This window comes from Parambassis ranga, chromosome 1 (genome assembly GCF_900634625.1).
Source record: "Parambassis ranga chromosome 1, fParRan2.1, whole genome shotgun sequence".
NCBI lineage: Eukaryota > Metazoa > Chordata > Actinopteri > Ambassidae > Parambassis > Parambassis ranga.
The window spans coordinates 25,901,754-25,929,400 of record NC_041022.1 but is presented as its reverse complement, the minus strand read 5'-3'; the positions used below and the strand labels follow the sequence as shown (position 1 = coordinate 25,929,400).

Genomic DNA, 27,647 nt, shown 5'->3' with positions numbered 1-27,647 from the left:
AACTCAAGGAAATCTATATGCCTAAACAAGTGCTTTTCACAAGGAATGGCTAAACAGCACCCTGCCTCGGATATGGATTGTATCCTTGAAGCACTTCTGGAGTGCCTTCCAAAAGGATTACTGAAATATTGGAAAGTTAGAAGGATGTACTGGGTTGAAAATCAACAGGACGATTGAAGGGGCCCTTCCAGAGGTGGAGAGATGAAGAAATCATGAGCAGATGGGTGGGCAAGTTACTGGCAGAGAGATTTGAGAGATGGACTTGATGGTCAGTCCTTTTTTTTCCCAAAAGGGTTTTTTTTTCTCCAAACACTCAAACCACAGTAACTAAAACAGAACGACAAAACCGAATGGATAATTTACCATTGTTGTCTCCTGGATGGACCCAAAACTATTAATGAAGATGTTCACCCTGGACTCAACTGGAATACCTGTAACATAGAAACAACCAATGTTAGCAAGACAATCATTTGCAGCTAGGTGAGCAAAAGACAAGGTTCAGTGCTTTGACATGTAGTGAACTGGGATACATCTACAGTTAAGTGTAATGACATAAATGAGCAATCAGAAGTTAAAAGACAAGAAGGATGACAAAAGAGGTTGATCTGTATGGGTTCAATAAAATTTCTTGTTAAAAAGCCTTAAATAGAGAAGGGTAACAAGACACAGGTGAACACAATCAGTGTGGAGCAGGTAATCACAAAAAGCAGGAAACACAGGAGGAAGTAAAACACATGGGAATACATGGGGAAACCCAAGAATGGAAAAAAAACAAATATACAAAAATACCAGGAAAACTAAAAGATTTACAAAAAACAAGATCAACAGAACACAGGATTATGACACCAACATCAATAGCCTAAAATTTCATTCATTCCATCCAATTAATAAAACTGGAGCTGGGTAATAGAACAATAAACATGATCAAAACATGGGACATGGTCAATATAACTTTGATAAAGCTATCCATAATTCTACAGACAGCACAAAAAGTCAATGATAAACAGCATAGTTGCACTGGACTGATCATGTGACTGGGATAGAGGTACATCCATGTCAGGTTAGGTTAACACACAGCATGGAGTAGCAGTCACTGGTAGCACATGTGCTACCAGTGACCAGTGGGTTAGTGCTAGAAATGGGCAAAATAAGAGAAAACAACAACAGAATATGTCAACAAAAACATAAGCAACAGTGTTACTGGAAAAGGACACAACTCAAGGCTCAAAGGAGACGGTTGAAAAAAGGTTTCAAAGCAGTGTATAGATATTTTTTGGCTACTTAGCCTCCAACATGAAGCACTAAATTGTATTAAAAGCATGTTTCCTCAATAATAGCTCATGCCAGTGTCAGTATATAACCAAGGGGGCATACTACTTATTACCAGGGTGCAGATGTGGAATTTACACATTTTATTTTGTATTTATTTTGAATTCACTACAGCTGATTTCTGAAAATAAATAATGTTTCAGTTCAAGTAAACTTAATTTTTCATATCTCACAAGTAAAAATAAACTACTAAACTTGGGACAAATAGTGATTTGATTACACATATCAGCAGCCCTCAAAATATCAAGGTCTAAATAGTGTAATTGTGAATTTGCTTTACTTTGTCACTACAAATGTACTGATTTACAGTTCAATGCCCAATATATACACTACTGTGTCCATCCAAGGACACATTTCAAAGATGCACGTCTTCAAGTTCTGTCACCAAACAATGTCACTCACTCACTCACTCACTCCTAATTAATGAGTGATCCTCTGGACAATCTACGACTGATTTTTTTACAGCATTATCAAGAAAAAAGTGATATGCACATTCATGTACAGGGCAAACAACTGTGGCCCTATTATACTCATTTCATGCTGTTAATCTTGGACACCTTGAGATTAACTTTTCACCTTGCATAACTCCTAAAACTTTGTTTCATATTTTAAACTGTGTGGATTGGCCTAGCGTAGTTTGTAGGTGTAGTCAGAGTGACTTTATTTAATTTAATTAATAAATCAAATAAGAATTTATATTTTTATTTTAAAGGTATTTTTTTTATTGCACTGAGAATACAAGATGATCTATTTAATTTCTAAAGCAGAACTAATGTTCATTGTTATGTTGATAGAGGGATTGTTTTTACTGATGCACAAAACAATGTCATGTGAAAGAACTGACTGCGTTAAGACTGATTTTTTGAAGATGATGAAGATAAAGAAATGCTAAGGAATTCTTCGCTGTTTTGTCAAGACTATTTTAGAAGATTGGTTAACCTCCCCTTGAGTTATGAGGCCAATGAGGTTCGCAAGCTAGATGATTATTCATAATACGTTTGTCATTTATTTTGTAAGTTATTAAGCACTGAAGTACTGTTGTTTACTTTGATTATATAAGAAGATTGTTTTATTCTCTGTAAGAATTTTAGAATAATTTGTGCTTATTTGTACATATTATTTTAGTTCTCATGACGTGTTTGGCATGTTGGCATGTCAATGGGTGTCCCAAGACATGCTAATAAACGCCTGTGTGTGATAAGAATGATTTTGGTCATGATTTGAACTGGAGGGGGGCTACATAGTTGCTGTTAGCCATCCCCTGGCAGCTCCCGAGCATGCCGGAAGTCAGGGTTGCTAGATGGTGGTTCAAGTGTAGTCCTAAATAAATATAAGTGGTGGACAGGAGGAGGAGTACAGGGGACTGGTGGGCAGATTTGTGGAGTAGAGACAGCTTCGTTGTCATACAGATCATTACAGAAAATCTTTCCTTCCTCAAACAATAAGACTGTATAATACCTCATCTCTATGCCATAGATAATACTGACTGATTGTTAGAACTGACAGATTTTGCACAAGGTTTAACTTTCAAATTGCACACTTGTTTTGTACATATATTTTATATTTATATTTTCTGTAAATAATGTCTATTAGTAAGCTGTTCGGCTTCATAAAGGGCCTTCTTATATACTGTTGTACCAGTCACTTTCTGGCAGTGCATCAATATGACACAATTCCCAAAAGCTAGTGGACCAGACATGAAAACCCCATCAATCAAAATATATTTTGACTCTTGGTCAATACAGGTTGGTCCTGAATTGCAGTACATTGGAGCATTACCTTGAAAGTTAGGCCTTATTCTTGGGTCATAACTGACCATCAGGCGATTTAAAATGTTGGAGGTAGAGTTAGCTGGAACATGGGCCATATCTTCAGGAGACAACTGTCTGTTAAAAAAGGACAATAAAGGAATTAAATAATGCAAATAGACCATAAATGAAAAAGTAAACATACAAATACAGGACATACACAAAATGCATGCAATGTTTCTTTTGCTCCCAAATGGTGAGTGTGCTGACAATCCTGTCCACTTGTGGCTATCTGCCTGGCACATGAGCTGTCTTACTGTCCCACCAAAAATGTTAGCATGAGTATTGTTGCTTCATGGACAAGAATTTGACTAGCAGATATTTACCTGCTACCTACCCTCTCTATTCTTATGCAAGCAGAAATTGTGCAGAAACCTGGCTCTATTTTGTTGAATAATGACATGCTGTAATATGTCATGTATTGCTGTTCATTTGTTGATGAAGATTCTCAGTCATCCAGGTCATACTACGTAGAGAAGATTGAAGCAAGGCATCTGGATTTGTAGAGTTTTCTTAAAGACGTTTCGCTGCTCATCCATCAGCTTCATCAGTTCTAATTTGGTTTGGTGGGGAAACATGGTTTATATGTGGTGGCAGACCTCTGTGATTGGGTCTGGGTAAAACTTACAAACAATAGCACTGAGGTCTGCCACCAGTTCGAACTGATGAAGCTGCTTGGATGAGCAGCAAAACGTCTTCAAGAAAACCCTACAAGTCCACACGCCTTGCTTCAATCTTCTCTACATTGCTGTTTATTAGTTAATAAATAATTAGTTATTACTATTGTAATTTGTGGTTGTAATTACCTATTAACACTGCTCCGGACCAATTTTTTTTTTTGAGTGTAAAATTTGCCTGTTTGATGTTGATGGAAAGTTGATTTTGTGTACAAACTGAATTAGTCCTAAGGCTCAGGGAACACCCAAACCCAAGTACCATTTCCTTGCATCTGGAAATCTGACGTTTTAGGTCATACTATTCTATTTTCTGTTTTCCTGGTAGACTACAATAAGGCAGGAAAGACTGCAACTTCAATTAGCATCCTCTACAATCACAAACAATATTTTTCTATGCCCTTTTTGAACCCTCAGTGTTTTGTAGTGCCAATCATGTACCTGTTTTTAAATATTGTATTGGTTCATAGGCCACAGATTGTTGCTATGTTGCATTGCTTACCGGTTTCTTCTAAGGAACCTGAAAGCTGTGTTGCTGCTGTTCATAGTGTGAAGTCCAACATCTTGCAAAAATTATTCAGCAGTTTTTTTATTTGGTTTGTTGCATGTCAATTTATGGCACCAACTTTACTTGGACTTTATTCAGTATTGTGTCTGTTTCAATATTTCCAGTCTTGAGTTTATGTTTAACTGTTTCAAAATCAGAATAAGAATCCTTTAACCCCTGGGGGAAATTGCTCACTTTGTAATGTATGTCTTAAAACCCTCTGGAGCTGACCAACTTTTTGCTGGACTTGGTAAAGGCTGCAACCGTTTGAGTTTGTGAGAGGTATGAACCAGTCTGTTGGTTATTTACAAATTTCTTTTTTATTTTTTGTGTGATAGTTGCTTTCTTTGAATCATATTTTTTCTGCTTTTCTTGGACTCAGATGTAACCATAAACAGGTAACTTGTTTTTAGTTAAATTTCATTGTACTTCTACTGTATATGTACTATTAGAAGGTTGTTATGTGTGCTTATATAAACTCATACAGATTACAGTCTGTCCCTGATCTGATTACTGGATCTTCTTAACAAGCCTAAGTTTATAAATCAGCTATTACACTAAACAGCACTCACACAGGTGATGAACTAGTTGCTACACATCTGTTGCAATCTTTGATTGTAAGTGTTGTTGCTTCATTACATGGATGTTGTCCTTCTCATTATGTAATGCCACAAAAGAATACAAACAAGCAACACAAGAAAACAATTAGCAGATGCAATGTACTTGCATATGTGCATTAATTGTATTAATGTATGTGCATGTGTTGATAATAATTACACCCCCATGCATCTTGTAGAATGAAAGTGTCATGTGTATATGTAATACATGATAAGTAATATCTAGAAATTCTATATTTCATAAAAATGTTTTATTTTACTCACGCAGGACAGACGACTTGCTTTCCTTTCTTTCCCTTTTTTGTGGATTTTCCTTCTTTGGTTGAAGAAAGTTGCCAACAACAAATCACCAACAGCAGCAAAATTGCTGGTCTCAATCCAGTAGCCATTGTACCTAAAACAAAGTTATATGTCTGCCTTAGAACAATTTAAATGTACAGCATTTTTTTCTGCAAGAATTGACTACATTTAAGATACCATCAGAACTGCGATGTGTTGGGGGACAGACCTCATTGAGATGTTCAGTGAAGACAGTTGCCATTGTTTGTCTAAAATGTGTTTTCATTTGGTTGTAGTCCTGTTGATGGACTGTCTTCAATTGGTGGATGAAAGCAACAGCTGTTCAGTTAGTCAATCATCACCAACAGAAAAATATGATTTGTAAATGATGGCTACTTGCAGCAATTTAAAATTAATAATAATGTTGTGTTGTTTTTGTGTATGAAACAAATATATGTCTACATTTTTTTTACACCTGAACAACTTGAACAGCACAACACCTCACCAGGGAGGCACTAATGGGACATCCTAACCAGATGACCCCACTAATGAACTGGAGATAAAAAAATCTGGCTTATTAGTGGCTTATCAAATTCCATTAGTGGAATTTGATAAGCCACTAATAAGCCTAATTGGAATTTGATAAGTCAATAATAAAGACAATCATGGACTGGCCATAGCTGCAGTTGTCTTAGTGTTGGAATTGGTTATGAGTTGCCTAATGTATGGTGTTTGAGGAAAAACCTCAAGTGGGTAGCCTCGGCTGATGTGCTGAAATGCTACCAGGTCTATGAAACATTGTCCATGATTAAGAGGGACCCCAAAATGTATATAGTTTAGAGCAAGTGAGGAACATATGGCTTAAAACCTTGAACTGTATGAGTTGCAGTTTTGCACAGGGTGTTTGTACAATGCATAATAGATACAGCTTTGTCCCATTGCTGCTCTGAGAAATTAATCCCTAATTCCTCCTCCCAAGCTTTCCTGACCTTAACCATTGAGCAATCCTCTAGCTGGATAAGCTGTCTCTATATTAAAGAAATTGTCGATTTTTTGTGAGGTTTAGTAGTCAGAAATTCCTCCCACAACTGTTTAGGAAGCAAAGTGGGGTAACCTGGAAACAGGGATGTAGCACAGTGCCTGACCTGGAAGTAACGGAAATAGGTGTGTGTTAGGGAGGTTAAAATCAGTTGATAAATCTGAAAAATTACAGAACAGGCCATTTTTATAAAGGTCTCCAAACGTTTTGATTCCCGTTCAAACCAGAGTGTATAGGCAGCGTCTGTATAAGATGGGAACAGGTGATTTTTAGCAATGGGCATTAGAGTAGAGGCTGAACCAAAATTGTATTGCTTTCTAAACTGTGTCCAGATCTTAAGCGTGGACCAGTGGATTTTTTGTGAAACGGGATCCGTTAATAGGTAGGGGGTCAGTGACTAGAGCCACTAAAGATGAAGAGAGGCATGATTGAGATTCTAGCCTACACCACAACAACTTGGGCAAGTGAAGCCAATAAGATAATTTTTGAATATGAGGTGACCAGTAGTAAAACTGACAATTTGGTAGTGCAGGTCCACCACTTAAGGTGAACTTTTGTAACAATGACTTTCTCACTCTGGGATTTTTGCCACCCCAACATAGTGATAAGTTGGTCTATTAGGATGACTACTACTACTACTTTCCAAGTAGGAGACTTGAGACATAGGTGGAAGTGCAGTCTATATAGATATTTATTTCAGCATGCACAGTACAAACATCAATAAATTTACCCACATGCTGGGAACCTTAAATAGTTGCTGCCACACCTGGAGTCCTCTCCCATCCCCAGATGGGTGATCTTATTCTCTTTCCATTTTACATTTACTCAACCATACACCTTACACCAAATACAATAAATAAATGGAATTCCTTTTTAGTTTAAAAGCTAGTTTAAAACTCATAACTGTAATTGTCCCTCAATCAAACAATACACTCCCCCCTGCACCTATTTGCTGAATGGACTGGCCCAGAACTATAAATAGCTGCCTGTTCCAAGAGGAACTCTTTGACTGTCACCCCTGGTCACAACAAAAGGTAAGAGCTCACACACCCTCACACATTAGCACTTAAACAATCATTAACCAATACACAATCCAATCATTGTACAGCTAATTTAGCAATCTGTTTCTTTGTGTCTTACAGATAATGCTTCCAACCCAAATCCCACCAGCAAAAGCCAAGAACAATTCGAACATTGTCTAACGCAACAGCAACCGGGCAACAGTGACATGATGCCTCAGGTTCCGACACGGTGGTCAGTCGACTTACAACGCTATTCCCATCTCGCGGCCGCAGCGGCTTGCCACAGCCATCTGCTGGCCCAGTCCGGACCTCCGTGCCGCGTTATCAAGCTCAGCAGAGCTTCGGCACATCGACATCGGGCAAAAGGAGAAGAAGGTGAGATAGATATTTACTCTGTGTATTTTTATTCTAACCAGGGTTACATGTTCTGATGCTATCAGCAACTGAGAAGACATAGACGTTTAGTTTTTTTGTTGTTTTTCTTGCCGTTGTTAAAACACATGCAAGTTGCAGCCGTGCAGCACCACATCCACTGTGCTAAACGTTTTATAGATACTTAAGCAAAACGCAGGCTAAAGAGAGGAACAACCGAGCGCTCCTCTGACAGCCGATCTTTAGAGCTGCAGGTGAGCCGGAGGAGAGCGCCGTCATTTTTGTTTCCGTCGGTGCCATCGTTACAGGTGAAGCACACATAAATGTCAGTGTAGGATACATTTGTCTGACATTCTGTCATGTCATACATATATATATATATATATATATATGTATATATATATATATATATATATATATATATATATATATGGCCTTCGTTTTCCGTTTCAGGATGACAGTGAAGACGATAACCAACTTTCATCCAATAGCACCCATTCAACATCAAAAATGAATACAAGGGCTAGTATTTGCATCAACAGTGATGATGGAGAGAGCCCTGGCACCAGCTCTAACAATGAGGAAAGAGGCAACTGAAATCCTGGCACAAGTCTTCCTGATGGAGGGGCCCTTGCAAAAGGGTCAGGAGCTGAATGGAATTCTGATCCATAAGGTTTATAAAACTAAAGCTCTTTATGTAAAACCATCAAGGATGCTTTTGGTAAGTGTGCCTTTTTATTTGTTATTACCATTTATATATACTGTATATATATATATATATATATATATATATATATATATATATATATATATATATATATATATATATGGCCTTCGTTTTCCGTTTCAGGATGACAGTGAAGACGATAACCAACTTTCATCCAATAGCACCCATTCAACATCAAAAATGAATACAAGGGCTAGTATTTGCATCAACAGTGATGATGGAGAGAGCCCTGGCACCAGCTCTAACAATGAGGAAAGAGGCAACTGGAATCCTGGCACAAGTCTTCCTGATGGAGGGGCCCTTGCAGGAAGTGATGGTATTCCTGGCACCAGTGGTCCTGGCACAAGCAGTACAAAAGGCATAAGTGGTCCAGATGAAGTCTGCCTTGCGAGACATAATGGAACACACAGTGTTGATGAGGATAGCTACTCTTCTTATTTAACACTCGTTGCTACCATTTCTGAAGATAGTTCTGAGGATGAAGGATTACAGCAGGCAATAGTTGCCAGTATGGAGAGTCACAAGTGAGTAGGTGTACATAGATTATGCATTTGAGAAATAAGAATGATCTGATTATTAATATAGACTGTTATGTCCTTACATGATGTTATGATATGGGTAATTGAACACTTAAAGGCTTAAACATGTCTAGTTTTAATACTTTACTATAGGACAAATGTGTTTTAAATTAATTGCTTGATTATAAGCAGCAATTTCACAAAATACAGGTTGTTAAAAATAATGTCACATCACTGCATTTCTGATCATTATTTTTTTAATGTTTTTCATAGTGTGGAAAATGTTCCAGTTAAGAAGATACTGCTGGAACTGGCCAGCAAAATTAATGTAAATCAGCGGTGCAGATTTAACATAAATAGATCTGCTGTCTGGGAGGGAGCCATTCGTGGATTCAAGAGGTTGTCCTATGAGCCCAACCTGATGATGTCTATAAAATTCTCAGATGACGGGAAAAAATGAGGAAGGGGTTGATTTAGGAGGTCCAAGGAGGGAATTCTTAAGGCTCCTAATGGAGAGCATTGCAACAAAGAAAACAGCAAAAACTTTGCTCTCGATAGTACTGGTACTGATCTGCATTTTTTCTATTGTGAACTTTACATGCAACGTTTTCATTTTTGGACTGAGTTATAATTTAAATTGGTACATTAACTGTGATTTCATTACTAAGTTTGAATGATTTTTTTTAGGATTATTGCACTTCCTCTTATTCTGTTTTTTTTTTTTGCAGCTCTAAGAGAGGACTGGTACTACATAGCAGGCAGAGCCATGGCGATAAGTTTAGTTCATGGTGGTCCCCCACCAAATTTCCTCTCACCAGTAGTATTTTCTTTACTGGTTGATGTTTCAGAAAACCCAGTCCTAGAAGACATAGCTGATGCAGACCTCTTGGAAAAAGTCAAAAAGGTCAGTTGCAACTCTTTTTCTCAATGACAGGAACTACAGGGGCACTCTAGTGTGGCACAGTGCTGACCTCCTATAATCATTGTTGTAGTTTGAATTCTGCCACAATTTAATGAACAAATTTGATCATTAAAGTGTGTTTTCTTTCTTTTGTTTCTTTCCTTTAAACCACTGGCATTACAGCATCACAGTGAATGCCTGCACTGTGATGAACTTGTGGGGATCACTAGAAAATCAGCGATACAGTATTTATTATTACTGAGGTTTTCACTAAAGGGTTAGCCCTTGCCAATAAGTTATTAATCCATAACTAGCTTCTGTAACAAGCCCGTATGCTGCTCCTTGTGATGCCAGGTATCTGAAAGCACAACCACTGAGGACCTTGAGATGTCAAAGGCACCTCTGCTTGACTACCTGGCCAATGCAGGATGTCTGAGGCCTCTTCGGTCAATCAGAGACGGGGATCTGCTGGTACAAGATATTGTTATGTTTCAGGTCATCCACAGAGTTCAAGGTCCATTTCAAAGGTATTCAGTGTTGGTTTACAGTCGGTGTAATCAGAATGTGGAATAGAACGTTACTGGCCAACATAGACTAAGTTTCTGGAACAAATTGACAATGTCGAGGTTAAACTGGAACAAGTCATTCTGAATGAATTCAACAACTATACAATTGTTGTTTTTTTTCCTGATTCCGTGAAGGACTGAAAACTCTAGGGGTTCTGGATAAAATCCAGAAAAATCCAGACAGTTTTCACCCCCTGTTCTGCCATGAGCCAAGCACCCTCACTGCTGATCAGGTAGATGATCTTTTCACCATTCGTCTGTCACCAGAAGGAAGCAACAAGAGAGTTGCAGAGGAAGTGGTGATTACCTTCTGGAGAGACTATCTTCAAGATACAGAAGGTACAATACCTAAATCCTTAAAGCTGTTTGGTTGAGTAATAATACATCTGTTATTAATATTGAATATTTGTTTGTATATGCATGTATGTGTATATTCAATATAATGCATTAATGGCAGAGGCATCCAAAATTACAGTAACAATAGATTTAACACAGTTTATACATTTAAAGAGAAACTAAGCAGGATTTTTCCTGTGGCTATGTGACATTTTTACTTTAATTAAAAACCTCAAGTAATTGTGATATTTAACTGCAATGGACGGCTCTCTGCTTTCCACCCTGGTTTCTGCTTTCATGGCTGAAAACCAACCTTGCAACATCAATCTAGTACTTGGTTTGATAGTTATTTAAGCATTATGATTTCATGATTAGTTGATTCTGTTCTGTTTTATAGAAGATGAAGGACCATCTAAACTACAGAAAATATTGGCCTTCGCAACTGGAGCATCTGTAGTCCCTCCTATTGGCTTTTCCCCAAGTCCGTCTCTTGAGTTCATTCATAAAGGAGATGATGACTTCTCTTCTACACTGTCATGGTTTCAGCCAGGTCTTTTATTTTGTAGTCCATTTTCTGTTTGTATTAGTTCTAAGTTTTACTAGTCACTTCCTGTTTTATTTTGAAACTCGATCTTCCCCTTGTGTTTCAGTTCTGTTTACTTCCCCTTCCTCATGTGTGCTCCCTTCCCCCTCCTGTGATTACCTGCTCTGCCCTAATGTGCTTCACCTGTGTCCAATTGTCTTCCCGCCCTCCTGTGTATAAAGCCTGTGTGTTTCCTGCCCCTTGTTGCCAGTTCGTTTTGTGAGTTATCCTGCGACACAGCCGTCCAAGTAGCCTTCCGCTCTTGTGATTTCCCCAGTGAGTTTTCCGAGTGAGTTTTGGAGTGAGTTTTGGAGTCCCTTGTGAATGAACTATTTTGGATCTGACTACTGTTCGTTGCCTTCGCCCCTTTGTGATACCTTTGCCTCGTGGACTGTACTCCTGTGTACTGATTACTGCTTTGGACTTTGACCACTGGTTTTTGCCTGTGCCCTTTTGGATACCTCTGCCTCGCGGACTGAACTTCTGTGTACCGAACCTTGCCTGTATTAAAACACTGAGAATTGCCTGATACTTCCGGCTCAGCTGCATTTGTGTCCTCCACCTTATATTAACCCTGACATACACCACTGTTCCCAATGGCCAACACATGTGTTAACTGCATCAGATTGCCACTCCATGTTTCATACCATGTCTTTAAGGAGAACTTTGCCCTAGGAAACACATATGGGTTTGGCAGAGCCTGAATACCATATGTAAATGCATTTGTTAGTGTCTCACTACTGGATACATTAGTCTCATTTAGACACTGTTTATTAGCTTCACAAATTGTTAACAAAACACTGTAGAAAAAAACTCCTAACATAGCCTCCTTACTGAAATATGTGCAGGAGTGAGGAGAACACATCAATTCCATAGTTCCCATCATTTTCCACTGGATTCACTTGTTCAATCCTGTTCATTGTGGTCTCATTGATAGTTACGTTAATGTCTGGAATTGTAATGTCATTGTTAGTTTGAAGTCCTGGCAAAGGCTCATGTTCATTGATGTCATAGTGGGTATCCATATGAATAATGTCATTTATAACTGGTTGAATTCCAATGCTGTTTATGACACCTGAATGCCACAACTGAAGAGGTGTCTGCCCCCCTTGTGTGGAGAGGCCATGGTTGTTCCATTGGTTAATAAATTCCATCACTGCCTGCGGAATTCTTGGCAAATAAACATAATGCAGACAAAAAAGATGTAGTTCATTCAATGAGTCCAGAATACATTGTTCTTCCATGAAGTTAAATATGTTTATGAAGTGACTACAAACTACTCTATTGAGTTCTGCCCATAGTCTTTCAATTCTCTGGTTATGGACTGAAACACCTGTAATAACACTGTCTAATCCTCTTCTTTCCAACATGAAACGTGCAACAAGTACATTTTCCATGCCATGATCACATCTGACCCTTGCAGGCAAACCAAAGTTCTCAACGCCTTCCAAAAATAATGACAGAACACTTGATGCTCTGTTATTGGATAAACACTGCAGGTATATAATGGTCCGGCTGAAGCCAACAACACAGCCATGCATGACAAGACGCCACCTGACCAGCTTGTGGTTTCCATCGAAATGCCTGTTGGGAGACCAGAATCAGTATTGTTACTCTTTTGCACTAAGACTTAACAGGTTTGGGAAAAAAATAATCTTAATATCTACAGTAGAATATAACAGGATAATGAAACAAAACTACAACAAAAACAATATTAAAACACTGACATGGTGTGTTTTCAAGCACAGTGAGTACTTTAACCTTTGGTTATGCTGGACATTATTTTAATATTGTGGCATGGTACCTTTACTAATAATCTTGGCAAGGCTTTCACCGTGAGCTTACCATAATTGGTTGGGGGACTGAACACTGTAGGCCCTCCGCCTTATAGCATGACCGCGTCTAAATGATCGGCCAATGGGATCCACTCGATACAAGCTGTCTCTGACCCGCCAGCGCTGGATCCTTAAGTCACGTGATCTCAGGCTTCCAAGGACATAGGTTTCCCCTGCATTTGGAGTATTCTGTAGTATTACAGTCACAAGGCTATCCAGTTCTTGATTAGACATGACTGCATATCTTAGCGGTTCAATTCCCAGTAAAAGTCTGTGTCTGTGCAGAGTTCTTCTACTTATCCCAAAGCAAGATGCAATTCTCTGCCATGTCATGCCAATGGACACGCAGTGAGAAATCTGTTCACTGGTTATGGTGTATCTGGGACGGCCAGGGTGACCAGTGAAGGTTATTGGGGGTAACAATATATCTGCATTGGCAGGCCTCTGTCTGGCCTTGTGTTCATGAAGCAAATTGCGAAAACACCTGTGCAGTGATCCCAGTAGGTGACTGACATCCCTATTCCAAGGATCATATCTGGACACAGCCGCATGAAGAGCAGATATAGTTCTTGTATGGTCATCAAGCACTCTATAAAGCCTTTCCTGGTCAAAATTATTGTGCTCATTTCTCCGAAGCGATTCAACACACTGCAAGGCACTTGTAAAAATACTTATTATATCCTCTTCATTACCTTTCACATCATAAAATAAAGTTGGCACTAATAAACAAAAAACAAAGAGGAACAGATTCATTTTAAGCACCGTCACTTTACCCTTTCAGTTTTCATGACATTCCCCCTGGCTATTATCCACCATGACAGCATGTGCCTCCAGAGAATGCTCCAGAGCACTTCCTGTTTTGAGCCACCTTCCTGTTACACTGAAACGCCTTCCTGTTACACTGAAATCTCAGTAGTGTGTGTGAGAGGATAACATTTCAGTAGTGTGTGTGTGAGAGCGTTTCAGTAGTGTGTGTGAGAGCGTTTCAGTAGTGTGTGTGAGAGGATAACATTTCAGTAGTGTGTGTAAGAGCGTTTCCGTAGTGTGTGGTGTGAGAGGATAACATTTCAGTAGTGTGTGTGAGACCGTTTCAGTAGTGTGTGTGAGAGGTAATTCTGAATAATGTCCCTGACGGCCCCTCATAAAAAATCATGCTCCCTACATGGGTTAAAGGTGAACTAAAGATGAATAACTGTGCTAGCAAACACTGCTAACAGTAATGAAGAGTTCCTTCATTACATGGTCCAAATCAATAAAGATTTTTTTTTTGTAAGAACAGGGGGAAGGATTTAAACAAAAAAAGAAATTTGGGCAAAACATTCATCTTAACAACATTATTTTGGCCCACCAATGACAAGGGCAGGCATCTCCACTTTTGAAAATCCAATTTGAGCTCACTTAGTAATGGCGAATTTGCAGAGAACAAAAGAGGCGAGTCACATTGATTCCTAAATATTTGAAACACCCAGGACAGAACCTAAATGGAACTTCTGATTGTTTCAGTGCTAAGGCTAATTTATTTATAGGAAAACATTGACTTAATTTTATAACCAGAAATGGACCCAAATACCTGCAACATGGATAAAATAGACGGGATACTGGATAAAGGATCAGATACATATAGAAGCAGATCATCTGCATACAATGATAATTTGAGATTAGTTGTTGAGTGGGTAATCCCACAAAAGGGGGGGAGTGACCGTAGGGCTATTGAAAGAGGTTCTATGGCCAGTGCAAAGAGTAGGGGACCGAGGGCAACCTTGTCGCGTAACACATGACAGAGTAAAATAATCAGAGGTTGTGCCATTTGTGATGATGCTAGCCTGTGGGGAGTGATATAACAATTCATAGAAAACGTGTCCCAAAGCCGAACTTCCGCATAACTTCAAAAACATAACCCCACTCGACTAGGTCAAATGCTTTCTCAGCATCGAGCGAGACAACCACTTCAGGAGAAAGTGCTCTGAGTACGTTTAAGAGAGTGCAAATATTAAAGAATAACTGTCTTCCTTTTTGAAATTATCTGAAATTATGGAGGGAAGAATTATTTCAAGGCGTGTGGCTACTATTTTGGCCAGGATTTTCACATCTACATTAAGTAATGACAGAGGTCTATATGAAAGTTGAAAGTTATACAGAAAGTTGGATCTTATCTTATCTTTCTTCAGTAAAAGAGTGATTGCAGCTTGGGTCATGGTTAATGGACGCATTAAATACTGCCAAGAGAAGTGGGGCATGTTTGTTATTGAATTTCTCAAAAAATTCAACACCAAAACCATCAGGTCCAGGTGCTTTATTATTTTGCATTGCTTTAATAGCAGCCATCACTACCTCCAGTCGCAATGGTGGGAAAGTCCAAACTCTGGAGAAAGGATGCAATCTCACTGGGGCCCACCAATACTTCAGACTTGTACAGAGTGGAATAATAGCCCTTAAAAATGTCAATAATTATGGGTCAGAGACAAGCTGTCCGGCAGTGTCGCTGATTTTATTTATCAATTTCGATGCAACTTGTCGCTTTAACTGGTGGGCTAGTAGTCGACTTGGTTTATCCCCGTGTTCATAACAATTAGCTCGAGCCTGCAAAAAAAAAAACGCTGAGACTCCGTAGTTGTGAGAAGGTCAAACTCAGTTTGCAAATCAAGACATTTCTGTCAGGGGATTGTGAGATGGAGGACACAAATGCAGACTTAGACGGTGGTGAAAGCAAACTCAGTGTTTTATTTATTTTTATTTTATTATTTTAATCTGATCTGTTCTGTGAAGTCTGTCTCTAAAATCTGACAGTCCAGCTGATGGTCTAATTGGGAATAAGGTGAAACAGAAATGTCTGTTTCAGTTTCAAATTCATGCTCCATGTGCCCCTTTTTTACTTTGAGCACCTGCCCATCCAAAGGTCTCTGCACGTCCCTAAACCCTGGTTAAACTGCCAGGGTGAGAAAAATTTAGGGTGGTTTGCAAATTTTATATCTACATTTAAAGGGGCGTGATCTGAAATAACAATTGCGTGATGCGTCACATGAGACGACATCAGCAATAAGGGAACGATTGATGAAGAAATAATCAATTCGCGATCAATTCGTAGTAGTAGTAGTATTGATGAACCCGGGAGAAAAAGGAATATGTTTTTACCTGAGGGTTATAGAACCTCCAAGGGTCAACAAACCCATTTTGGGCCATAAAATCTGGGTCCATTACACAATTTATGTCTCCAGCAAGTATTAAATGATGTGTATTGAGGAAAGGCAGGTTACAAAACAGACCGTTTGCAAAGCCTGGGCTATCAAAATTTGGAGTTGAATTTGAAGACTGAATAGTGGCATAGGCTGCCAGCTACAATTAAGTACCTGCCATTCTTATCTGATATTATTTTTGAACGAGAGAATTGAACTTTCTTATTAATTAAAATTGCTACACCTCTAGCTTTGGAGTTGAAACTTGAATAAAACACCCAGCCATGGACATCTCAACCTTATATGGTCTTTATCACGCAGATGAGTCTCCTGCAGAAACATAACATCTCTGTTTAAATGTTTCAAATGTGAAGCACTTTTGAGAGCTTTAGGGTCTGTTCAAGCCTTTCACATTCAAGGAAACGAATTGGGGCCCCTGTGGTTAAATCATAAGATCCAGTATGCATATGGATACATCATAAATATACACAATGCTGGCGATCGGTGACACCTCCCTCATAAACAAAATCAAAACAAGGAAAAAGAAAAAAAGAGAAATAATACAATAATGAAACAAATAAAACATGTACATAAAGCTCACACACTTGAGTGAAACAAACTGACTAAACTGACCCTTCACCCACTCACACCTTAACGCCAACAATATCCCTAGTTCCAAACGAGTTTGCGATATAAGCTCCAAACAGGAGCAATCTTAAGGGCAGTACTTACAGCTATGTAGCAAGAACCGAGTTACTGGGGAACCTCCCGCAGAACAAAGCAAACTTCCTAATCAATGTAAAAATAAGGCACACAGAATTAAACAAAATTATGGCTATATGGCAAAACCATATTTAAGTAGTTGTGACACAAATATGGCATCGTAGTGGTCACCTAGTCTCAAAGAGACGAAAGAAAAATACATACACATACTACACATAGACATATGTACACACAAGCGTGCATCTCTCTAGCTTTCTTGAGAATACGGACATAATCAGAATAATAATGAACCCGAGCCACTACCGCATGTGGGCGGCCGCCTGGGTCAGGTGAAAGCCTCAGCCAGGAGCTTTGACACAGATGAAGGAGAGATGGCCGGTCCGTCTTCTGGAACGCCCACAATCCGGATATTCTGGCGCTGTGATCTGGCCTCCAGGTCCTCACATCTGTACTCCAGTTTAAAAAGTTCTGCTGATAATTCCCCCACCTCTGCAGAGCAACAATGCCATCTGTGCAAGTGGATAGAGATGATTCCATCTCCGTGACGGTGCCTTTGAGCCCAGTGTGGTTCTGTTGCACAGTGGAAATACTGGAAGAAAGTTCAGCTTTTGGTGCGGACAGCTCAGATTTATTTGATTTCCCAGCACGGCTTTGAGTTCGGTTTTAAAGATGGTTGCAATTTCTCCACAGAATACAGATAGAAGTTTGGCTCTGAGCGTGGCTAGCTCATTGGAGGAGAAGGGCGTGCTCTGTCGCCCAGGTAAGGAACAGCCACTGTGGGCCAGGGATGTTGTTGGTGCAGCAGGCCGGGAGTGATGCAGTGTTGCGGTCTTAGATTTACTCACTTTATGTGACATTATTAAAGTCACAAAGTCTAACTTTAATATAAAAAAACTATGTGGTGGCACTTTAAGCCACCAAGGATTGATTGTAAGGTGCAAGACGAAGTTGAAAGTAATGCTATCTGCGGGAGCTTCCCTGAGTGCGACCTACGCCATGTTCTGCCAAGCCAGAAGTCTCTCTTGTAGTCCTTTAAAAATAACACATTTTGGCACTACCTACTTGACAGCGCGTTACGTACAGAAAAAGCCTGTGATTTTTTTTTTTGAACTTACGTTTTTATTTAACATAAAATGTCAAACATACATAGACATACATAACACATTAGGAACAAACCAGGTGACGCTATTACAGTTTTAATTCACATATGATCATGTCCTCATATCCTATCTTCCAATATTTCTGCCTCTTTTTAGAAGGAGATAACTTAAACAGCGATTAGTATCAATGAGTACATGCATTTTCTGCTAATTGTACAACTAACAAGTGTAGAAAAAAACAAGAAAGGAAGAGGTGACTATAGTTCTGACATTGTCTGTATTACAGGTAACCATCTTTGTTCAAACCTGTCTGATTTGAGCTGTAATCATGCTGTGATTTTCTCCATGTTGTGAATACAGTTCTTACTCTTTCTCTTCATTCTTTTATATTGGGGGGCTGTGGCTTCAACCAAGAAGCTGTAGGCTTCTAAGATTTTTGGACAGTCCCAGAATATACAAGTAAAGTAAACCCCTCCAACACATCTCAGAAGTATTACTGTACTTTGAGATGATAGATGGAGTGATAAAATATCTCATTTTGATCTTCCAATCAAACTCCCTTCATGTGGGGCTACTAGTTACCTTATGTCCTGCTTTGAATGTTTCTTCCCACTGTATCTGTTATTATAATATTCGCTTCCAATTCCCATTTTTCTTTGACATCCAAATTGTTGTTGTTAGATTCTTGTTGCAGTACCTTATACAAGGTGAATGATATAACCCCTTTCTTGGTCCCACCCTCTGTATATGTCATTAGTAATTCTCCTAGTTTTGATGTGGTTTTACAACTGTTCTCCCATTCTTCATGTCTTTAAAGATAATGTCTCAGCTGTAGGAACCTGTAAAAATCATGAGCTGGTAAATTAAATACTTTTGCTAACTGCTGAAATTAGTTCAGGGTTTGTCCCTTGAACACTTGTGCAATATATTTTAACCCCTGCCATGCCCATCTATTATACCCTGCATCCATCATAGATAGCAAAAAATCAGGGTTATTGGTAATTCTTGTGGCTCTACATATAGAGTTTGACAATTAACGTAACGTTTTAATTAACTAATTAATTAACTTCTTCTTCTATTCTCATTGTCGCCCTGATCCAAACATTGTTCACCTTCAACCTCTTTAGTGTTATATCACTCAAAAATGGAAGCCTATAGAGTATGTAGGAGGGCAAAGAATCATGTCGCCTGATGCAAGAGCATAATTAAAAACTCTATATAGTACTGGTGTGATTTCCCTTGAAAAAAACTTTATAAAACCCATCTGTGCCAGGAAATGTATTGTTTTTAAGATTTTTTCTATACTATCTGATATTTCCTGTACTGTAATTGGTTGTATAATGTCAGATGCTTCTTCAGTCGATAGTGACGGCAGATCAAATTTTTTTAGAAACACCTGAGTCTTGTTTTCCATGGACTTTAGCTCAAAGTCGTTATATAAGTCTTTATAATATTCTGCAAAAGCTTCCACTATCTCTGTTCGCTTAGCCATAAGTTGTTTGGAAAAAAGATGTTTTACTTTTGGGATGATCCTGTTTGTTTGAGCCTTTCGCAGAATTCTAGAAGACAACTTGCTCTGTTGCCCATCTCATAATAGTTTTGATTTCTAAAACGTAGAGCTCCTTCTGCCTTGTATGTTAGCAACTTGTCTAACCAATGTCTGTTTTCTTTCAGTTCTTGGAGTATGTTTAGTGTCCTTTTGTGTTCCAATTCTAGAGTTCTAATGTTTTCCTCTAGCTCCCTCTGCTGTTTTTGTCTATCTTTTTTTATCCTAGAGGTTATTTCTATGATTTTCAATGCTTTCCCTGCATTTTTGCTAGTGACAATCAGTTGTTCTTTCAAAATATTCCTTAGGATTTTCTTTTGTTTCCTTTACTGTCTTCTCATCTGATAGGATTGACAAATTCAGTCTCCAGTATTTAAAAGCAGATTCTTTATCCAAGGTTACAGTAAGAGTAATGGGGGTGTGATCACTTATAGTTAGTCTCTATACACAGTCCACAACTTTATGGATATGTTGTTGTAATACACAAAAAAAATCTATCCTAGAGTAACTACCATGCAGATTTTAATAAAATGTTACTGTTTCCCCATGGATCAATAAGACCTAGCTCTTTAATAATAATAATCTAATTTAATACTCTGGATTCATTTTACTCATTTGGAGTGTTTTGGAGTTATGTTGAGTGTTGTGTTTTTTAGTTGGCTCAATATCTTCCTCCTCTTAATGGGATGTTTCAAACCAACATGGCCTCCAGTATGACTGTGAGGAACCTCAGACTTATTTTTGATCAAGACATTTTGTTTATCGCTCATATTAAACTGGTCTCTAAGACCGCCTTCTTTCACCTGATAGTAGTAGCTCTGATTACCAGCAGACTTCAACTACCGGCTAATTTCCCAATGTTGCAACTGCTTTGTCTATGCGTTTTCTAAATACACATATTTGCCAATCGAGATGACTAGAACTAGTTATTTTGCTCTAAATAATTTTATCAGGCCTATATTCATCTCACGATTCTGTTTTGTGCAATGTTTAAACTGTGCACAACATATGCCAAAGAGCCAGTTTGACCAAGACATTTTAGAGACAGAAAGCTTCCTAGATTTGCAAACTGCAGCATCAGACATTCAAGTTCACCAGCAGCACCCTGATTTTGTTTTTCGTACTGGGAAAGAAGCCACAAGAAACAGTGTAAGAATGCTCCAAACCAAAACCTGTTTGACAAGAAATATAAAGAACTGAAAATCCACACATAGTCAAACTTTAAACTGATCTGGGTTTAGTAAGGGGACTGAATGAAGCCCCCAGTCAGCACAAATTCAATACATAACAAGAGATGAAGTGCATTATCTAAACCTAACAAAGACCTCTTACTTGCTTTTTCTGAGAGATCCATTCCAGCCAGTACAATATCTGAAAAGCTGCCTTCAGTCAAACACTTTAGGTCCGTCATAGCATAAACAAACAGATTACAAATATATAGTTTTTCTTTTCTATTCTATTACCTAATTGTTTTTTCAGCTGTAATATAAATAAATACAGATTTTGTTCTCTACAGCATTTACTTTTTGTTTCACTTCCCCTGTGTGCATATTAACAAAAACATGTAACCTGTCAACTGCTTGCATACCGTAATTGTTTTTATTGTCTTACCTCCTCTAGAAAATCTACCCACTCATCCCCCTAGTGTTATCCTAATGTGTCTGTTAATGCTGTCATTCATCCAGGTCATGTTATACCCAATGTCAATTTTGACTGTTAAAGGTGTTATATAAATACAAACATTTATACCTCACAACAGTTTCCATATCATCGTATGGAAAACTACTGTCCTTTAAATATAAACTTCAGCCCAGCAATGATTATGAAGGTTAATTTAGAGGCATAATAATTCATTAACACAAAGTAACAGGACAGGGAAAGTGACAGATTATAGAGTGTGCAGGAGAATACGCAAGTGAATGTGGGGGGTGGGTACTGCAGTGTTACTGTTAAGATATGATGACGCAGCTCGCTGATGCTATTGAAGTCACACACACAGGCACATTGCTTTCTGTTGCAAAGCAAAAAAACTCAGACATGTACATTTTATGGACACAATTAAACAGACTCTCCAGTTATATATGACTACAAGGAGAAGAACACCACATACCTCTGCAGTAACATGATCTAGTAGTATTTTCCTCTCTCTTTTCTGTCTTCCATGCACACACAGATACACACATACAATGTAGCAGCAGTGAAAGACAGAAAACCAACACCAAAAGACATTTAGTATTATTTTAATTCTTACCTCCAGTTGGGTAGATTATCGGCTCTCCTGCATTACAGATATTCAGTTGTAATTCACTGTGATGCTGTTCCGACTAGCTTGACAGCTTGAGTGTCCTCTCTCTCTGCTGCTCTGTCCAGTGTGTGTGTGTGCTCCTTTATCTGCACTGCTCTTACACTCTGTTCCAGCACTCCCTTTGTCTGCCCAGAGGAAAGTAGCACAGTAGTGTTACTGACTCATGGCTCCTAAATGGTCAGCTTTTTAGTGTAGTTTAGTTATTGCAGACTGTAGATGTGCTGAAGCAGGTTTGCCTTTTCATCCTAATAGACAGATTAATAGATATTGTGATGTAATTCAAGGATACAGAACAGGCTTGTAATTTGTCACAAATGCAGGTTTACACATTATACCTGTTAATCCCTCCACTACACATAGTAATTAAAATCCCAGTTCAAACAATTATAATCCCAAATCAAAGGGTTTGCTGCTAATACAGGACTTAACAAGGACAAGATGTATGCAGAAACATTTACAGCTCAGATTATGCAGTGTTCTGAAGAGTTAACAACCCTTACTGGGTTGTTGGTGGGTTAAACACTGTGCCTTGAGATGGAAAACCCTATGACCTAATTTTACACAGAAATACTCAAACACACACACAATTTTGATGTCAGGTTTGCTTAGGAAAACAGAAAACCAACTATTTGATTTTTATTTTTAAATCCAAATTAAATCAAAATTACTGCTAACATAGTTAGCTTCCTTAATATGAGGTGAACTTTGTAGCTAATTGTAGAAGCCGTTTCAGCAGCCAGTATACTTATACTTGATTCTGGTTCCGCCCACGGTTTCGCGATTTTGACCCCCTGAACATGCTCAAAAACTCACCAAATTTGGCACAAAATTGTCCCCGACGAAAATCGCGACTTGACGGGGTTGCCATTGGCCGCGTGGCTCTGCAGAGCCCCCTAAAGTGTGAAAATAATCACCGCTGGGTACACTGATGTATCACCTCGTGACAAGAAAAAAAGCCTCTTGGAAGAAAATTCCACGACGTACAGGAAGTCCGCCATTTTGAAGAAACCACGGCATGTTCCAATTTGCACTCCCTGCACTTTTGCGACCTCCCCCTAGGGAACTTGCGCCATTGGGCTGAAAATTGGTGTGCTTGCCTTTAAGGGGTCAGGGACCAAAAGTTCTTAAAAATGCAGCACTTCGTCATATGCTTTGGCTGTGGTGCCACCACGAAGTTGACCCTTCGCCAACACACAGGAAATGGATGTATTTGTGGCTGTACCTCCCACATACTTCATCCAATGTGGATCCAAAAAATCAGGCATGCTGAGCCTGTCATTCTGAACAGATTGATATAATTATATGCACATGCGGGTGTGGCCACATGGCTCGCCAGCGCCCCCTACATTGACATGTGGGTTGCACTTTCACCTACACACACGAAAATTGGTACACATATGTAACACCTGTAGCCGTGAAAAAAAGGTACCTCTTGGAGGTATCCTCTAAAACGCACAGGAAGTTCGCCATTTTGGAAAAACCACGCCATTTTGCATTTTTTTCTCATGTTGCTCTTAACTTTAATTATTATTGTTCCTGTTTACCGTTTTTACCACAATTTATGAGTGTTATTAGAAGTTATCTTACTCATGAGCTACTTACAGCCATTGATTAATATTATTAAGAATTTATTCTTTGCAAAGAAGGTCAATCAAAAACACTCTAGCAGTCAGAGTGAATGAAAGACCCCGAACATGGGGGACACGCAACAGTTATACCTGCAGTAGCCCCCCCCCTAATCAAGTCACACCCTTTTCTAGTCAGTCACAGACCCATCTGTCTCCTGATTATACTTTGAAGTTCTGAGGTTGACTTCCTGGAGTGTGGGATGCTAGCTCACACCTAATGATATTTTCCTGGAGTCCAGCAGGTCACAGAGCCATTTGTCTCCCGATCACCCTCGGAGCTGGCCCCCTGGAGCGTGGGACACAGCTCAGGACTCTCGCCACATCCGAGTCTCTTGTAGGTCCCAGATATCACTGTTGAATGACAAAAGGCAACAGGATTTGTTACTTTGTGAGAAACAGGAGGTTGGGTGTCCCAGGGAAGTAACAATGATTAAAGGAGAGGCTGCATATACAGATATTAAAATTTCCATCACAATCTTCCTTCTCAATGATAAGATGAATGGTGCTGAATAAGCTGCTCTCTGCTCTTTCTTCTGTTGGTGCAGGGTCACTCAGGGGTTACATAGTTTCTACTTCCTCACAGGGAAGAGAGGGATAAAGAGCACAAATAAGAAAATATAATTAAGTATTTGCTGCATGTGGGCAAGTCAGCAGCTGATATTTTAGTAACTTAATGTTGTTGAACATCTTACACAAACACTGACATAAAACCTGTTGTTTAGAACCCTCAGCTGCAGACAGGTGTCAAGACTTCAAGACATCAAAACACAAGTCTGCCCAGGTATGTCCCCTGAAAAACACAATGCTGATTCAGCATCTTTCAGACAGTAATTAAAAGCCCATTGTAGGACCTTGGTATGAGATATATAGCAAACTGGGTAGATAACAAACTGTTATAATCTCAGGAGGGTTTATCCATATCATGGCCTCCCTGTACTGGACAGACAACAGAGCACCTTTTCTAAAAGGCTCACGCAGCTTTGTTATCATATAGATCATTACAGGAAATCTTTCCTGCCCCAAGCAATAAGACTGTCAGGACCCTCTCCCTCTTACTCATTACCTACTTACAGCCATTGATATTTATGCTACTTCCATTCCCTAACTAACATTGGCCATCCACCTGCAACTGGTGGTCACAATGCCAGACTTCAGCATCCCCTTTAAGGTTTATACAGATGCCTCCATGGAAGCAGCTGGCCGTGTTGGTTTAGGACAAGAAATAACTGGAAAAATTGGTGGTGTATGCTAGTCAGCCACTCAAAGGTGTTGGTCCACGTTTGATAGAGAACTATGGGCAATCATGTGGCCTGCAGTTCAGGCATTTTCTTGGTGCTGCTGCCTTCACTATTTTTACAACTGACCATAAGCCTCTGTTAGGTTTGCGTAGGTGTGAGTGTGAATGGTTGTCTGTAAGTTGTCCTGCGATGGACTGGTGACCTGTCCACGGTGTACCCTGCATCTCACCTGTAGTTAGCTGGGATAGGTTCCAGCCCCCTATGACCCTGTACTGCAGGACGAAGTGGGTTAATGGATGATGGATGGATGGATAATTAAGTGATAATATAATAATGATAATTGACTAATGATAAATGGAATAAGATAATGGAACAGAGGAATGAGGTAATATGTTAAGTGATGGTGATAAAAGGATAACAGATAAGATGGATGGGAATTTGGATGGCTATAATGTGTAGAAAATATGGAATGAAATAAATTAGAATAAAACTTTGGCATTAAACCCTTATCATGTAGCAAAGTGGATGCAGCAGGTTACCTGGTGGTGACTTCTCCCCGTTTGTTGGCTCTTGGTTGGTGGCTAGTGGATGCTGCAGACCTAGAGATGTGGATGTCTCCAAAGGTGGTAATCTTCAAAGGCAAGGTCTCTTCTGGCAATGGTACCGAGGCGATCAGTGGTTCAGTAGAGAGTCTTGGTTATGGATGGGCACACTTAGTTTGGCATAAGGTGCTCTGAGTTGGTAGACAGCTGAGGAGATGGACCGACAAAGCTGAGGATGCCCTGCAAGACAGCTTCGAGTCTACTGTGGGGGAAGTCTTTTCAGAGGACCATGGGGAGGACATAGATAGTTTCACTCAGTGTGTAACAGAGTACATCAACTTCTGCATGGAGAGCTCCGTACCTGCCAGGAAGATACGCTGCTTCTCCAACAGCAAGCCCTGGATTCCTTATTGACATAAAGGCTCTCCTTAAAAAGAAGAGTCTTCAAGTCAGGAAACCGGGAGGAGCTGAGGACTGTGCAAGAGAAACTGAGGCAGAGGATCAGAGAGGGGAAGAATATCTACAGGAGGAAACTGGAGGTCCAGCTGCAGGACAACAACATCAGTGGAGTCTGGAAGGGCCTGAAGAAGATCTCTGGCTACAAGGGGAACAACCTCCAGCCGACAGGGGACCAGAAGTGGGTGAATGACCTGAACATCTTCTTCAACAGATATGATCAGTCATTCAGCCCTCCCCCAGTCATGTCTCCCCAGCAGCACTCACCACTGCCTGCACCTACTGTAGACTGTACTCCCACCCCCACTGTGGAGTCTACATACAACACACAACATATGCAGGTAACCATATTTACATTCCTTAAAGTTAGGATTCATCCAGTAACATTAAGTTTAAAAACAACAGAACACACTGTCCTCTTGTTTGTCTGACATTTGAATTAATCAGCCATTGTTGCTGTTATGTCCCCGGCCTGGTATAGGGGAGAGGGGAGTAACACAGCACAGGCAGAAAGAAAGTGTGCAGGAGTCCAGTGGCTCAAAAGTGTTTTTTTTTATTCAGCCAGAGTTTTTGACAAGGTGAGCAAACTTCAGGGAGGGTGTAAGGCCAAAAAACCAACACAACATAAACTTCAAAGTGTTGCAGGGCTAGCAGCATGGCTAGAGTCTCCTTCTCAACTGTAGAATACCATCCATCCATCCATCTTCTACCGCTTATCCGCGGCTGGGTCGCGGGGGCAGCAGTCAAAGCAGGGACACCCAGACTTCCCTCTCACACTTCCTCCAGCTCTTCTGGGGGAATCCCGAGGCATTCCCAGGCCAGCCGAGAGACATAGTCTCTCCACAGCGTCCTGGGTCTTCCCCGGGGTCTCCTCCCAGTGGGACATGCCCGGAACACCTCCCCAGGGAGGCGTCCAGGGGGCGTCCGAAACAGATGCCCGAGCCACCTTAGCTGACTCCTCTCGATGTGAAGGAGCAGCGGCTCTACTCCGAGCTCCTCTTGGGTGACCGAGCTTCTCACCCTATCTCTAAGGAAGGAAGGAAACTCATTTCGGCCGCTTGTATTCGCGATCTCATTCTTTCGGTCATTACCCAGAGCTCATGACCATAGGTGAGGGTAGGAACGTAGGCTGACCGATAGTCCTCCTCCATGGCCTTCCAGAACTCCTCCCAGGCCCGAGTTTTTGCCTCTACAACTGCCCTTGTTGCAGCATGCTTGGCCTGCCGATAGATCAGCTGCTTCAGGAGTCCCACAGACCAACCAGGCTCAATAGGACTCCTTCAGCTTGATGGCAACCCTGACTTCTGGTGTCCACCACCGGGTCCAATAATGGAGGTGGAGAACATGGTCCACTCCGACTCAATGTCTCCAATCCCTCGGAATCTGGGTGAAGCTCTCCCAGAGGTGGGAGTTGAAGATCTCCCTGGCAGAGGGTTCAGCCAAATGCCTGACCAGACCCACACAGCACGTTTGGGCCTGCCGGGCCTCTCCAGCCTCTTCCCCTGCCAATGGATCCAACTCACCACCAGGTAGTGATCAGTTGACAGCTCACCTGAGTGTCCAAAACACACGGTCGGAGATCAGATGACACGATTATAAAATCGTGTCATCAATCATTGACCTCCAGCCTAGGGTGTCCTGGTGCCAGGTCCACCGATGGATAACCTTGTGCTCGAACATGGTGTTCATTATAGACAAACCATGCCCAGCACAGAAGTCCAATAACAAAACACCACTCAGGTTCAGATCAGGGAGGCCGTTCCTCCCGATCACGCTTCTCCAA

General features: G+C 40.1%; 1 protein-coding gene and 1 long non-coding RNA gene across 4 annotated transcripts in view; one reads left to right on the top strand and one right to left on the bottom strand.

Annotated features, from left to right (window-relative positions):
- Positions 1-26,602, bottom strand: part of LOC114443010 (glycine receptor subunit beta-like) — an 84,784-nt gene extending 58,182 nt beyond the window's left edge. The window contains exons 1-5 of one of the 3 annotated variants that reach the window (XM_028416917.1): positions 25,406-26,602; positions 21,947-22,125; positions 5,240-5,369; positions 3,109-3,215; positions 364-431 (exon numbers count right to left, since the gene is read on the bottom strand). In XM_028416917.1, the coding sequence (XP_028272718.1) occupies positions 364-431; positions 3,109-3,215; positions 5,240-5,364 (300 nt within the window). In that variant the 5' untranslated portion in view covers positions 5,365-5,369; positions 21,947-22,125; positions 25,406-26,602. Of the gene's footprint in view, positions 1-363; positions 432-3,108; positions 3,216-5,239; positions 5,370-21,946; positions 22,451-25,405 lie in introns of those variants that run through there. The other 2 variants (XM_028416932.1, XM_028416926.1) reach the window with 2 other exon arrangements.
- Positions 8,334-9,369, top strand: LOC114443041 (uncharacterized). The gene is made up of 3 exons (XR_003671400.1): positions 8,334-8,408; positions 8,538-8,938; positions 9,206-9,369. It is a non-coding gene; the product is annotated as an uncharacterized LOC114443041 (long non-coding RNA).
- Positions 26,603-27,647: the final 1,045 nt, after the last annotated feature.